A 15,423-nucleotide genomic window follows, 5' to 3' on the forward strand; every position below is an offset into this window, starting at 1 on the left:
TTGATAAGTTTTATTTCTGAGGAACCATATTTGACTCTTTCCTCTATAAGCTGAAGAATGAACATTTTGATGTAATATGAAGTCATGCTATCTGCCAGCCAACATGGCAGTGTCCCCCTGTTGGTATCTTTCTTAATGTCACCACTTAAATATTAAATCTGTTCCTATTAAAAAAGGAACAGATTAAGGAAGAGTACAGATGTTGATACAATGATAGAATGCATATTTCATAAACTCAGTTGAGAAGATGATGAAAGTCATTGGGCCAACAAAAACCAGCAAATTTTAACATTAATTGGATGCCTATGCATTATAATCTGGTTACAATGGACTAGGTGCTCAACTATGAAATAAAAGAATACAATTGAAGGAATATTTAAAATGCTGGGACTTAATCTATGCAGACTGTTCCAAAGTTAACATGTACATAATTTTTTTTCTATATTCTAGTTTTCTTGGATCGAATAAATCCTCTTTTAAACATGTACATTACTTTTTGTTTTTGTTGATGTGACTTTCACATGTATATTTTCAGAAATATGTTTTGCCTGACCGTGCAACTCCACCATTCCTGTTGAGTGACTTAATTATAAACACGTTTGGGGAGAGGATTATGAAAAATTATCCTCATTAGGAAACTAGGTTTTGAAGAGATTTAGAGACAAGAAGGAATTGAAAAGATTTTTCCTTTGAAAAGAATAAACTATATTTTCATATGTTATTTTAAATAAAGTGATATTAAAAGCTTTGTTTTTATAGATCATGGCTTCTGCACCTACTATGTCAGATGAAAAATCAAGCCCTAGTAACAGTGAAACTGAGAGTGATACTGAAAGTGATAGCAGTGATGACGACACCACAGAGAGCTTGTCTTCATTTGATCAATCTGAAGAAGAAGGTCATATAAGTTCAGAAGACATAATAGAAGAGCCAGCTTCTGAGCAGTTACTGTGTGAGTTTGAAATTGGTGAAGAGAAGACTTCTGAAGTTGAAACTACAGACATTAAAAGCTATGATTTAGAAAGATCAGGTGAGGCATTATCCATGGGTGAATTTCTCTCCCTCCCTCCCTTCTCCTCCTCTTCTTCCTTTTCCTTCTTTTTTTCTTCTTCTCTCTCAATAATATTGATGCCTTCAGACATTTTCTCTTCCATATTAGAAAAAAAATATTGTTTTTTAGTTGACCACACAAATGAATAGTTTGCTTGGCTAAGAATCTATATAATAATAATAATAAAAAAAAGTATGGACTTTTTATTTTTTTATTTTTTATGAATGTGTATAGGTGATTTTATGTAAGTTAAATATGGATCTGTCACACTCCACTCTAGCATAGATTCTTAGAATTTTCATCAATCCAATTGTATAAAAAAATCCTTGGGGATAGGGACTGAGTATCAGTAATTTTAATAAGTTTCTCACATAATTCCGATTATAGTACTCTACTCTAAATTTAAAAGCAAGTCCCAATGACTCTGCTTGACACAAAAGGATGAAGAGTACTCAAATGTTAAGCATGAATTCCTAAACTAAATATTAACACATAAAATACAATTATACTGAATGTAAAAAGAATCAAGACCGTGTTAAGTTTTGATATATATCTCAATATAAAAAATGTAATAAAATTCTGTATATTATCAGATTACAGGAAAATATTTCAGTAGATGCAGAAAAACATTTAATAAAGTTCAATAGTTACTCATGATTACTTTTTTTCATCAAATAGGAAAAGAAGATATTTACCTAAACTTAACAAAAGTAGCCTGCTAAAAATCTAGCTCAAACATTGAATAATGATAAAACTTTATCTGGTTTGTCATTAAAATGAGGAACAAGAAAGTGTATTTGCTCCCATCACTATTTAGTATTCTATTGGAAGTTTTAGTAAGTTTAATAAAATCATAAAAGTACATTAAAAATGTGAGGATAGGAAAGAAAGAGGAAATTATTTTTATTATAACCTACCTCAAGCATTGAAGACAATCTACCTTAAATTTCCAAGAGAATCTACACACAACTGAGATATAGGAGAAATATCCTTTAGGATATAAGATCGACATTATTAAAATACTGATTCTAATCAGCATCAGTATGGAAATGTCCATTAGTATGGAATCTAATACTGATCTAAGCATCAGAAATGACTAATTGGAAAATTTATTAAAGAAAACCATCAAAATAGCCACACAAATTAAAATATGCTCAAGAATAAATCTTACAAAACATTAAGGAGAAAATAATTATGAAACATTATAGAACTTAATTGTACTGAATAAATGTAAAAATATACTAGGTTCTTGTTATCATTCAATATCATAAATATATTAAATATTTCCAAATTAATATTTAAATTTAAAACATGTTCAATCTGAATCTACTCTTTCAGCTTGCCTCAGCTTGTAGAATATCTTTAAAATCTTGGGATAAATTTCTTAAGCAAGATAAAACAACTGCTGAATTCCTTAAACAAATAAAAGAAAAATTCAAATAAAAAATAAAAAGTTTGGTAAATTTTACCATAATCAAAGAAAGAAGTTCTATGTAACAACAGACTCCAAAGTTAAAGGGACAGATTGGAATCCATATATAAAGATAGGAATCACTTATCCTGGAAAACTAAAGACTATACAAATAAATTGGAGAAAGACAGACTAATAGAAAATGAGCAAAGATACAAATAAGCAAACCACAAAAGGGAAATCTGAATGTTAAAAATATTCTACAAGATACTTATCATTGGTACTAATATAAATTAGAACCATGAAACACAATTTCACATTTCTCAGATTAGAAATATTTTAAAATTTGGCAATATCAATAACTTAATGATGCATTCAATACTATCTAGTAAATTTGCTTACTTCTACAGTTCTTACTTTTTAGAGAATCTCTCTTGCATAGGCTCAGTGAGACACATTAAAAATAATGTACAGTATGCCATCATTTGTAAGATAAGACAAGAAAACAAAACAACCTAAATAACTATCAGTATGGAAGTTGGTTTTGATGGGGATTCCATTAAATCTGTATCTTGCTTTGGATATGGCCATTTTAACTATGTTGATTCTGTCAATCCATGAACACAGAATATTTTCCCACTTCTTTGTTCCTTCTTCAACTTCTTTTAATAATGTCTTGTAGTTTCCAGTGTGTACGTCCTTTACATCCTTTATTAACTTTATTCCTAGGTATTTTATTCTTTTTGTTGCAAATACAAGTGGAATTTTCTATCTTTTTCTGAAATTTCATTGTTAGTGTATAGGAATGTAGTGGGTTTTTGTACATTGATTTTGTATCCTGCAACTTTATTGTATTTGTTTATTGTTTCTGATAGTGAAGTCATTAGGGTTTTGTATATAAAGAACCATGTCATCTGCAAAAAGTGATGATTTGAATTCTTCATTGCTAATTTGGATGCCTTTTGTCTTTTTCTTGCTTGATTGCTCTGGCTAGGACTTGCACTACTATGTTGAATACCAGCGGTGAGAGTGGGAATCCTTGTTCTGTCCCTGCTTAAAGGAAAAGCTTTCGTTTTTTTACCATTAAGAATGATATTAACTGTGGGTTTGTCATATATGACCTTTATTATGTTGAGGTTCATTCTTTCTATACCTATTTTATTAAGCATATTAATGATAAATGGATGTTGTATTTTGTTTCATGCTTTTTCTGCATCTATTGATATGATCATATGATTTGCATTCTTTCTTTTGTTCATGTGGTGTATCATATTGATTTGTGTATGTTGAACCATTCTTGTGCCCCTTAGACTTCACTTGGTCATTATGTGTAATCTTTTTTAATGTATTGTGGTATTCAATTTGCTAGTATTTTGTTTAGGATTTTTGCATCTGTATTCTTCAGAGATGTTGGTCTGTAGTTTTTTTTTCATTTGTGTTACCCTTACCACGTTTTGATATCAGGGTAATGTTAGTTTCATAAAATAAGTTAGGAAATATTGTCTCTTCAATTTTTTTTGGAAGCATTTGAGAAGGACAGGTATTGAATCATCTTTGAATGTTTGGTAGAATTTACTAATGAATCCATCTGGTCCTGGACTTTTGCTGTTGGGGAGTTTTTTGATTGTTTCAATTTCCTTGCTGTCGATTGGGCTATTTAGATTTTTCAGTTCTTTATGATTCAGTCTAAGAAGGTTATATAGTCTCATTTTTAACATATCTGTCTTTTACATGCTTACTGAATATTTCAGCCATGTAGATGCAGTCTTGCATAAAATGTAAATATACTCAGTTCACAAGAGAAGCTGTCATTTAAAATTAACCCAAAATTTAGTTTAAACCTCTGTTATTTATTTTTTAAAGGATTAACTGAATATAAGGGAATTCTGAAAAAGCTCTCAGCAGTGATTTTGGAAACTCTATCAAAATCTAAGTAAGTAAAACACAAATTCTCCAAAGTAATATATCATTAGAAGTAATTCATTTCATCTGTGTAGCATAATTTTATATTTCTTTCTGCTAAGAATCATTTTGGAGAAACTGCCAATGGGACAAGAGATTAAAATATTTGAAAATGGGTAAACATTTCCTTTTCTTGGAAAGGGTTATGGTATATGGCTTTCATTCAGTATCAAGGAATAAGATATTGAAAACTTTGAAGAGAGGTATAAGTGGAGGAAAGATTCACCTTTCTTTTAATATTGCACAAGACTAAAGTAGCAATTTAATTGGAATTATATTACATGTCAAAATATTAGGCAAGTCTCATAAAATTGTCTTTGGTATGTTTTAACTAATGCCAAAACATTATGTAAAACACAAAAATGAAATTAGAAGAATGTATGTCGTTCATGTTTACACAGTACTAGGTGTTGGAAATTATGTAGATGAATTGGATTCCTGACATCTGCTCATGAAGGTATAACTCCATACAATTGCTTTAGAGAACAATTTGGTATTACCTTATGATGCACAAATCAGTAATGCCATTTCTATAAAGATATCCTAGAGTTGCATCTGTGTGTTAGGAAACATTCACAAGAATGATCATTGCAGCATGGTTTGTAATAAAAATAAATGAAAAAAACAATTCATTAAAAGGAGAAAGATGTAGAATAAATTGTGGTGTAGACATATAATTGAATATTATGTAGTAGGTAAGTTATTCAAGTGTCACTTCCTGTAATCATATGCTAGAATTTTAATAATTGGTAATTAAGTTTAGAAAGTAAATTCCAGAAAACACATATAAGACATTGTCCTTTTAATAAAGATTCAAAACTAGGCTTACATATTTTGCCATAAAAACTTTAAAAAATTAAGCAAGACAATAATGAAAACTAAATTCAAGACAGTAGTTGCCTTTGAGAGGAGAGGTAGGGAGAGATGAAGTCTGAAAACAGCTCATAGGGTAAAGATAAGTTATAGAAAATATGTTATTTCTTGAGTTTGGTGAAGAGTTCACACCTGTTTGTTATATATTAATTTACAAAGCAAAATAAGATAGTTCCATACATATAATTGACCAAGTATAACAATTTATTTAATTTTTCACACTGAAGTACAAAGACAGTATTTAGGTTTAAAATAAAGATGTAGTTTTTTGCATAAGTTTATGCTTATACTGATGAATTTTGAGTCAAATCTTTTAAGGTTTATTCTATCACAGAATGATGGGAATGCCATAGAAAAGTGTTACTTAAATATGATATGAATTTGTGGTTAGTTTTTCTGTAAGTTTCTTTCTTAAACTGGAAGAAAATTTGTATAACCGATTGAACTATGAGATTTTCTCTCAAGCTGCTATTATTTTTATAATTTTTGGATTATGTGTTTTATATGTTTTTCAGAATCGTAAGCTTATTTAAAGACTTTGTTGAGTCTGAATTTTTTTTGGTTGACGGAGATTCATTATTCATCACTTGTGCTTTTAATGTGAATTTCAAGAAAGGACAAACTCTTCACTTCTTCTATATTGTAGAACGATTTCTTCATGATTTAATTCAAAAGGAAGCCAAATTTGTAATAGTTTTTTTTAAGGTAACAAACATTTAATTCTGTATTCTTATTTTGTAAAACCTATGAAAAAATATATTCATTTTTAAATGTGATCAGTCATTACTCACACTTTTAGATATTTTGTTTCTTCAAATTATAACGAAAGTCTCTACTGATAGGAATGATACCAAGTATCATTGATAGGAAAATAACCAATGAGTCTTTATTTATCTGACATTTCTATAGGATTCAGAAATATATATTTCAATAAACTTGAACTTCTTTGTATCATGTTAATACAACAATTTATGCACAATATTTATATTTAGAAAATAACGAGTTATTCTATTTTCATCTCTAAAATTAAAATGGTTTTTTTTTTTTTACAGGATGCAGAATATATGTATTTTAATTACCCTAAACTTCTGGCCCTCCGTACCACATTGATTCAACATTTAGAATACAATACTGATGTCACTGTTTATACAGAATTTTCCAACTGTTTGTCACCAGAATGGGAGTTATTTCTTAAAGAATGTTATCCATATTTCTTAATTGTCTCAGAAGAGGGTATAACACCTCATCAAACAGACTTTTTAAACATTTTTATCATTCATGCTCTTCAGAAGAAAATCAATATTGTACAGTCTTTGGGAATAGAATCAGATGTCCTTAGAACTTATGGACACTATACCTTAAGTTGCTATTCACACAAACAGTTTTTTGAAATGGTAAGTTAGGTTAAATTGCCCAGAAGAAATAAGCAAATCAGAAATAAGTAAACGTGGGAAAGTTAACTAGACACCTGATAGCATAAGTCTTTATTAGAAAATGCTGGACATGAGAAAACTCTGAAGGAATATTCGAACATGGGAAAAGAGGGCAGAATTTTTTATATCACCTTAGCAAGAGGTTAGTTTAAGTTCTTATGTATTAATTAAGCCTTTGTTTGGCGATTTTGAGAGGTGGGAAGGAAAAGTATGGGCTAAACTCAAGCACAAGGGACAATGGGGAGGGATAGTTCAGAAAGATCAGGGACATTTGAATACCACAGTGGGAAATTCTCAGCCAGTGTTCTGCACATAAATTGCATGTATGTGTACATACACACATACATTCACATACACATACATTTCTATATTCCTATATATTATATATGTATGCTTGTTGTGTGAGTATAATTTACACAAATATATGTATATGTGTGTGTATATATTTATAATATATATGTGATGATTTTTGTTTCTATTCTCACTTTTAAAATTAAGATAGCTGATGGAGAAAATATTGTATTATCTTATTTGTCAGTACTTTTTTGCAACCATTTTGATTAGTTGTACCCATTAAAAATAGGAAGCTATAAATACTAAGGCTTGAAAATATCACTTATAATATTCTTTCTTTCTTTCTTTTTGCAAATAGGTAACAGATTAGAGTGGGGCAATATAAAACAATTATACTATCACTAAGACCAGTACTTTTTAAGTGATTGATTTTATTAGAAATAAATGCATTTTAATTTCTGTTCTTGTATTCTAATAATCTCAGTAGTGAGTAGTTCGAGCAAAAGGAGTGGAAGTCTACTATTTTAACTTGAATTAACTGAGTTTGTGCTTGGTCTGTAGTCAAATGACATACACATTATTTTCTACCTTCTATTTGGTTTAACTAGAAGTTTGCAATATATATTTTTATTTGAATCGAAGACTTATTTATATGTTTTGTTTTTTAGCATGAGATACAACTGCAACAGGCTTTACATGCCTATGTAACTGAGTATTACCGAAGGGCACAGAAAGCAGAAATATTTTTGTATGGTCATTTGAAACTAAACTTGGGACACATGCAGAAAGAGGTAACAACACATTTATCTGGAAACTTATCAGCATTTAGGAAATATACTTTTAACGATGTTTTGCTTTTACAAGATAGACATGTCTTTTACCAATATTTACATCCTTATTGATTATATAGATTTGCATCTTTAAAATGTATTCTTTAAGCACTGAGGCAGAAGGAACCTTGCTGTATTTATTGATTACAAAATCCTAGACATTTTCTACAAAATAAAATCTTTGTATAAAACATATATAGTAAAATTGGAGGAAGACAACTGCTGTCATAAAGATCTCAAACTCGTATTCTTAATATCTGGGTGACTACTATGGTATTTTATTCCTAGAAGTTAGGAAATTTTAAGTATTCTGGAAAGGAAAGCTGTCTATGTAGCTAGTAAATGGAAGTTAAGCAATTGATAAGTCAAAGGTATTTTACCCTTTTGATTACTCCAAACACACTCTCTGATATTGTTTTCCCTTCCATAGATCATTCTTTTTGGAAGACTATGTATGATGTGATGATGTGATGAAAGTCACATGACTCTGTAGTCAATATATTTATAAGCAAGATACTTAGTTTCTCTCATCAACAACATCTCCCCATGGATTTTTAATAGACATCACAGACTTAACATGGCTAATTTTAAGACCTCCACTCCAAACCCTTTGCATTGGACTCTTCCACATGTCAGTTAATGGTATCTCTATCCTTATAGTTGTTCAGGACAAAAACTTGGGAGGTATTTTTCACTTTACTCTTTCACTCATACCCACATCCCATCCACTAGTAAATCCTGTCACTATGTGTTCTGAACCTGACACCTTCTCACCATTTCCATCACTATGACATTAATTTGAGACTCTATCATCTCTTTCATGGACAGATTTTCAAATGCAGTAGACTAGAATACATGAACCTGCCTATATTTCTGCTTCTGCTCTTCATCTCCTATGATTTACATTCTACTCAGTAATCACAGTTGTCTTTTAAAAATGTAAATCTGATATCATGGTTATTACTTGTCTCAAAATTCTACAAGGCTGTGTTATCACTCTTAGAATAAAATCCCTGTAAACCATACATAAAATGTGGACACTAAACAAGCATTTTAAATGAATGAATACGGTTCAGTGACTTGTTTACTGAACATCTTAAGCTTTAGGAGAAGCCAAGTTTATTGGCTCAAACTTGATACCCTGCCACAGATCGAGAAAACTGCCTTAAGTCTGTATAGTTACCTCCTATTCTTGTCTAGTTAGTTACCTTGCTGAACTTCTCAATTTCTTGATCCTTTCCAACTTTCTCCAAAGTATGGAGGTTGTAGTGGTGACACTGTTAGTAGCAGTGGTTCATAATTATCAATTTATGAGAAGATGGCTTTGAACATGAGAATGATACACCTATTTGTCTCAGTTGCCTCAGTGGCCAATGAAAATTGTCTGACTGACAACACTGAAGAATTTACAAGTTAATAATTTAGGGACTTGCAAATGGGGCATGGCTTATCCAGGTTTGTTAAAGACTATACAGATTAGGGGGAGAAATAGTTATTAATATTAAAATGGTACTTAGAACCTAGTGAGATACAGCCTTATTTTCATTTTTCATTAAACATTTTCCAACTGTTCTGTTCTTCCCTAGGCATTTCTTTTATATTTTTTTGTTTATTCTTTAAAAGATTAAATTTCAGTATTAACATTATTAAGGGGAAAAATTCAACTTCTTTTTCTAGAGTTCAGTATAATCCGAGCTTTGAATCTTGTCACTGGTAATCACTAGATCTTTAAAAATTTTTTATTGCAGGTACATCAAACCTTGACCTTGCTTAAGAATCTGTGGCCAGAAGGAGCTGATATCAGAAGTGTTGTCTGCTCTGTTTCATGCTCTGTGACACTTAAACTCTATAAAAAAATGTTACATGATGCACAAGACTGTGAAAACCTAAACACACGCTCAGAAAATCATAACATACAGGTGGGATTCTTTCAAAAATTAATTATTCAATAATACTTTTAAAGACATGGTAATGCTTATGAGTAGTAGCTATTGGTTAACTTCATCACCAAATGGGAAATATGTGATTCTCACATGTTCATTGAATAAACATTGAGGTAAATATATTGATTGTGTTCTTATGAAAGCATGCAGCACTCTTTACAAAACAAGTTAGGAACATCTTTTTTTTTTCCTGTGGTGATCTCATCACTTCTTTCTTCCCTGACCAAAATATTGATTTCATTCTTGTTCTCAGCTGATTATCACTGCTGCTGAGAATTTCATAGACCAGTACCAGGGAATAGGTGGTAACATCCTACAGGGGACTTAACATTTGTAAAAGCTGATGGAGAATGGTATTGCTGGTTGTAATCTAGATGAATATGCCATCTACTCTGTTGCACGGAACCCCTGTTTTCTGTTAGGAATACCAATAATAATGAAGATGTTACTATTAATAGTAGCAGCTAACTTTTGCTAAGTCTATTATGTGCCAATGCCAGGTACCTTCTACACATTATCATTAATCTTTACAGTCATTATCTGCAGGTAGGCATTCTTATTATTCTGCTTTATAAGTGAATAAGAATCAAACAGGTAATTGGTGGCAGAGCTAGGATACAAACCCAAGTTTGTTTGTTTTTTTGTTTTTGTTTTTGTTTTCCATGCTAGACAACACTGACTTAGTATACAGGTCATATCTTCTACTAAGCCATGGTCTTCTACATAAGAACAGGTGTGATAATAAGAAACATTATTAACCTCCTTGTATTTCTGCTTTGGGATTGTAAATAAGTAGGTACTAGACATGCTTCCAAACAGGTGACCATCCTCCACATTTAAAAAAATGAAAGTATTAGATATAGTAAATGTTGGGACTCTATTTATTTTGAAAAGTCTTCTAATCAAACTCACTAGTTATACTGTTTAGAAAAATAAATCACATACTTATTAACATTTTTCTTAAAATAACTGAGCAGAAATGCATCGATCATATGGGGAAATTATGTGTAAGATGCTTTAAGATGCTGTTATTGCATATCTGAATTTTTACATTGCCTGTGTTGATACTTTTTAAATTCATATTTTTCTAGGACTTGAAGAACCCACCCACACTAAATGAAGCAGCAGATCTTTGCAGAATGTATTGCCTTAGTGTGATTTTCCTTCAATATATACCCCTGTTTCAAAGAGCTAAGAGTAGAATTATTACTTGTATTTGGGACAGAACACTTCCACCATTTCTAAGAATGGTAGGTGAACTGCATGGAGATTCATAAATACTGTAAATTCAATAAGGCAAAAGTTAGAAGGCAGAATATTTTGCTTTTTTTGATATTGCTTTCCCCCCACTGTATGCAACTTAAAAATTGCCAGCAGCAAATAATGCATGTTTCTAGGAAAAATAGGTCTGTCATAGATAGGAGTACTTAAGAAGTAAAGTACTTCAACTACATATAAAATGATCTATATGTTGAAGAATTCCAAATAGTTAATTTATTTAAAGAAACAACCGTTTACACACACACACATGCATGCCCATATATGTAATGAATAGTTTAGGTCAATTACATGTTTACACTTTATTATTAATTAAATCAGAACGATAAATGTAATAGTTGTTTGTCAACTATTATGAAACTTTAAAAATCTTAGTTTTCATATTTAATATAGTGCTTCATGGTTAGATTTTTTGTATGATATATTGCAGTCTTATTTTGGATTACCATTTTAGTTCAAGACAAAAGATGCGCTTTTGAGCAAATTTAACCAGAGCATATTATAGTATAATCCTTTTTATTACAACTTAAGTCTGCTAAGAGTAAAATCATTCCCATTAGCTTTAGCACAGTATGAGCTAAAGGGATGTTAAGTTACATAAAACTGTGAGAAACCCACATAATATAATAAAGGATAGTTGTCTGGTTATAAAACTGTATTGTCGATTTTATTACTTAGTTGTGTCAGCACCATACTATTATATTACACGTATACATTCAGGTGACATTTTCATTGTATATTTAAGAAATCCCATCTGGTATGTGATAGTGTTTTATTTAGAACCTTACTCATTAAATGATGCCATAAGCAACATTTAATTGAAACTCTATAACAATAACAATGAAACACCCACTACTTTTCTATAATGACTTTATTATTTTGAGTCAATGAAGGAGTATTTCTTGTGCTCATGATTGTGATGAGCTCAAAAGAATCATCTCATTTTAGACCTGCAAGGTACCTTGGAAGGTTTCGATTAGTCATGTTATCTTACAGTTGGAAAACATAAAGCATGAAGATAAGCCATTTATATACATTCATATATTTTGTCAATGTCAGGAAAGTGGTATTGCATTTTGATATTTACTCTAGTTCCTTTTTCTTAGTTAAGCATAGATCCTGTTGAAAGAAGCTTGAGAAAGATCTGAACATTCTGGGAAGATTTTATATCATTAGAACATGCCCCCCACCCTCTCTCTGTCTCTTTTTTTCCCCCAGCTAAATAGGTGTCAAGTTTTCATCCTAAAACAGTTAAAGGCTAAAAATAATTGGAGTGTGAATTTCACTGGCCTGCCTGACTTAACTGATAATAGTTTATGGAAAAATATTGCTTATTATTATGAAATTGAATACAGTAGAGGTATGTTTTAAATAATTGTATAATTAAGTCTTATTCATGTTTTTTGGTGGGTGGGTGAGTATTGTATCTTACAAATAATGGCAAAAGGCTATTCGTTAATTAACGACAATTCAATAGGAAGTTTTCTTTGCAGAGATTTTCTATGGAAAGTCTGCATGTTCACAAAAAGTAAATGCTTCCATTGAGGATCTTGCAATATATATATATATACATATTTCCCCCCCAAAGCTATGGAACAATATCAGCTGTTTGGGAGAAAAAGGAAGTTTAAATGGTAGGACTTTAGGAGCTACCCCTAGAATACTATGATAAGCGTTACCATTTATTGCATATCTTTCATATATCAGATAATTTGCATATATTATAAAATGACATCAAAGCTTTGCTGCTGATTGTTTTGGACAAGGTGTTGTTCTCATGAAAACTGAAAAGAAGAGTCAGGTTGGAGTATTATGAGAAAAAGGAAGATGCTCAGTGTAGAAACCCTGCCCCACTTCTCCAACATGACCTTCAGGACTCCTGATATTGGTTCCTGAGTCCTTCACCTATCATATTGGAGCCATGGGTTGACTTCTCATTGACCCATCTGGTTTTGTTTCCTTAGTGACAGAAAATTACAGCAATACCAGTAACAGTTCAAAAATACTTTTACTTTTTTATAACATTAGTTACAACATGAAAAATATGCCAGAACCTATTCTGTTTTGTTTTAAGCGTTCAAGATGAGATGCTCACTGACATAAGCTTATGAAATAATTCATATACTCGTAAAATAAAATATGGTGACTACCACTCAGACTTTCATTATTGATTTGAATTTGTTTTCTTCTTTTACGTAGGGCTAACTTTGGGTTTGGGTGACACTTTGATGCAGGAATATCAGAAGTTGTGGAACACGGTCTTAACATTATCAGAGGATAGTGATCTTGGAGGACCCATGCCCATGAGGACAACATCCCGGCTATTTCTTACACAGACAAAAACATCTCCTAGAGGTGCTGACAATTTTTTAAAGCTGATCTCATGCAGGATAGAAAGAGATTAGCAATACAATCTGTGTTTAAAAATAAATCTGACCTTTTAAAACGTTGTCTTTTTACAGGGTTAGTCCTGCTCTTAGCTCCAGGCCTATACACCTTCTTTGTCTTCCCATTGTTTTGTTTCTTCGCTTATTTTGTTCTCTATCTATTTCTTGTGAGAAATGAGAAAGTAAACTAACGTTTATTAAATACTCATTCTGCCACATACTGTGCTTTGCCCTTCACATGAATTTTCTTATTTGGTTTTCAAAACAGCCATACTCCTGGTATTATTATTAATCTAATTTTACAGGTAAAATCTTGAGAAGGTGTCATAAATACACAGCGAATTCAGGGTAGAAGATTTGAATCCATTTCTGTCTGTCTTCATAGGAACACAGGGCATTTTGTAATAATATCTTTACTATATTTTCTACAAAAAGTGTACGTTTTTTTAAAGCTCATATGAAGAAGCCAGCTTGTATTTAAGTGGACCTTTGAGGATGGTGATAGATAAGACCAGCCTATTTATGTGGAAATTTTTATTTGGGACTAAATGAAATATATGAAAGTTCTTTTAAGTTTCAACCAAGCAAAGAAACAGATGTTATTTTATTACTATTTCATTTTATTAATACTGATTAAATTTAGAAAATTTTTATAAACAATTTCCTTTGGTCTATGGAAAAACAGACATCTTTTTTACTGTGGTTCAGAATAAATTCTTGTCTTTTCTAGATTGCATAGTAATTTCATGACAATTTCTCAAATGCCTTCAACTTCAATTGAAATGAAATTTTATATTAGTTAATTCAATATAGACTTAACTAATTTGTGACTTAATAGATGTAATATAAATTTGATTGAAACATCCTGATTTACAATAATTCTATTGATGCATTTTTTATTTTGCAATAAACATTGAAATGTTTTAGCTTTCCTATTCCAGAAACATTTGCATCACAATGGGAAATTATTAGAGTTTTGTGTTCAAATATTAATTGTATTCCTGAAAACTACCAGGATCAAATCAAGAAATTCATAAGTTGGGACTCATTCCTCTGAAAGCTGAGATTATAGATGATTATGCTGGAGATATTTTGTCAGAAGTACCTTTTCTAAGCAGGTATCTATAGAAAAACTTTGCATGTTTGTGATATCTATATTTCTATATTTCTATATCACTGAACTGGAATTATTGTTTTATATATTGTGTATATGTGATTAAAACTTTACAGTGGAAGATACATTTTAATAAGAAGTTTATTGAATTTTGCTTTCATATGTGATTAATAATCATAATTCAAAAATACATATATTTTTCTTAAAAAACTTGCCTTCATTTCTCACATATAGAGAGATCTCCTTTACCTTTTTCTCTGTAATAGGTATGACTAGTTAAGAATATAATTAAAAGAGTGGGTGGCCAAGATATGGTAGTAGCCGAGATATAGAAATTAAAGGCTAGATGTGAAATGAATCACCAATGTGAATTTTGAAATCATTAAGAAGGATGAGAGAAGAACACAGTAAAGAGAACGATAGTAAGGTCGGTGTATATCTTACTGTGAAAAGAAACAGAACAACAGGTGGATAACTCTCTCAACCTGGAAGAATTGTTGGAGTTGACACAAGAGTAAGGCTACATGGAAGATACTTACACTAAAATGTATTCATTGTTTATCTGAAATTCAAGTTTGTCTGTGTGTCCTACATTTTTATTTGCTAAATCTATCAGTATTATATCAAATATATATATTTCAATGGAATAGAAAAGGAAAAAGATGTCATAAAGCAGCAAAGAGGAGCAAGGAGAATATTCAGTTGCCTCTAGGTCCAATAGTAAGAGAATTATTGAAAGAAAAAAAAAACTCGAAGAGGAAACAATGGAAGCAGAAAAGTTCCTCAGGGAAGAGTCAGGTTTTAGTCAGAGAAACTTGAGTGAAGCATATTCAAAGAATTTATGCAT

The 15,423-nt window shown here is 30.9% G+C and overlaps 1 protein-coding gene across 1 annotated transcript in view; it reads left to right on the plus strand.

The window, feature by feature from the left end:
• Positions 1-762: 762 nt before the first annotated feature.
• The window catches only part of LOC308509197 (putative ATP-dependent RNA helicase DDX60), a gene marked incomplete at both ends in the record, with an annotated part of 70,641 nt that continues 55,980 nt past the window's right edge, over positions 763-15,423 (plus strand). The window contains 10 exons of the mRNA XM_081076950.1: positions 763-1,030; positions 4,326-4,395; positions 5,813-6,002; positions 6,350-6,691; positions 7,693-7,815; positions 9,603-9,773; positions 10,889-11,047; positions 12,294-12,435; positions 13,275-13,430; positions 14,478-14,580. Of these exons, the coding sequence (XP_080933076.1) occupies positions 763-1,030; positions 4,326-4,395; positions 5,813-6,002; positions 6,350-6,691; positions 7,693-7,815; positions 9,603-9,773; positions 10,889-11,047; positions 12,294-12,435; positions 13,275-13,430; positions 14,478-14,580 (1,724 nt within the window). The remainder of the gene's footprint in view (positions 1,031-4,325; positions 4,396-5,812; positions 6,003-6,349; positions 6,692-7,692; positions 7,816-9,602; positions 9,774-10,888; positions 11,048-12,293; positions 12,436-13,274; positions 13,431-14,477; positions 14,581-15,423) is intronic.

This window comes from Rhinolophus hipposideros, assembly GCF_964194185.1.
Source record: "Rhinolophus hipposideros genome assembly, chromosome: 16".
NCBI lineage: Eukaryota > Metazoa > Chordata > Mammalia > Chiroptera > Rhinolophidae > Rhinolophus > Rhinolophus hipposideros.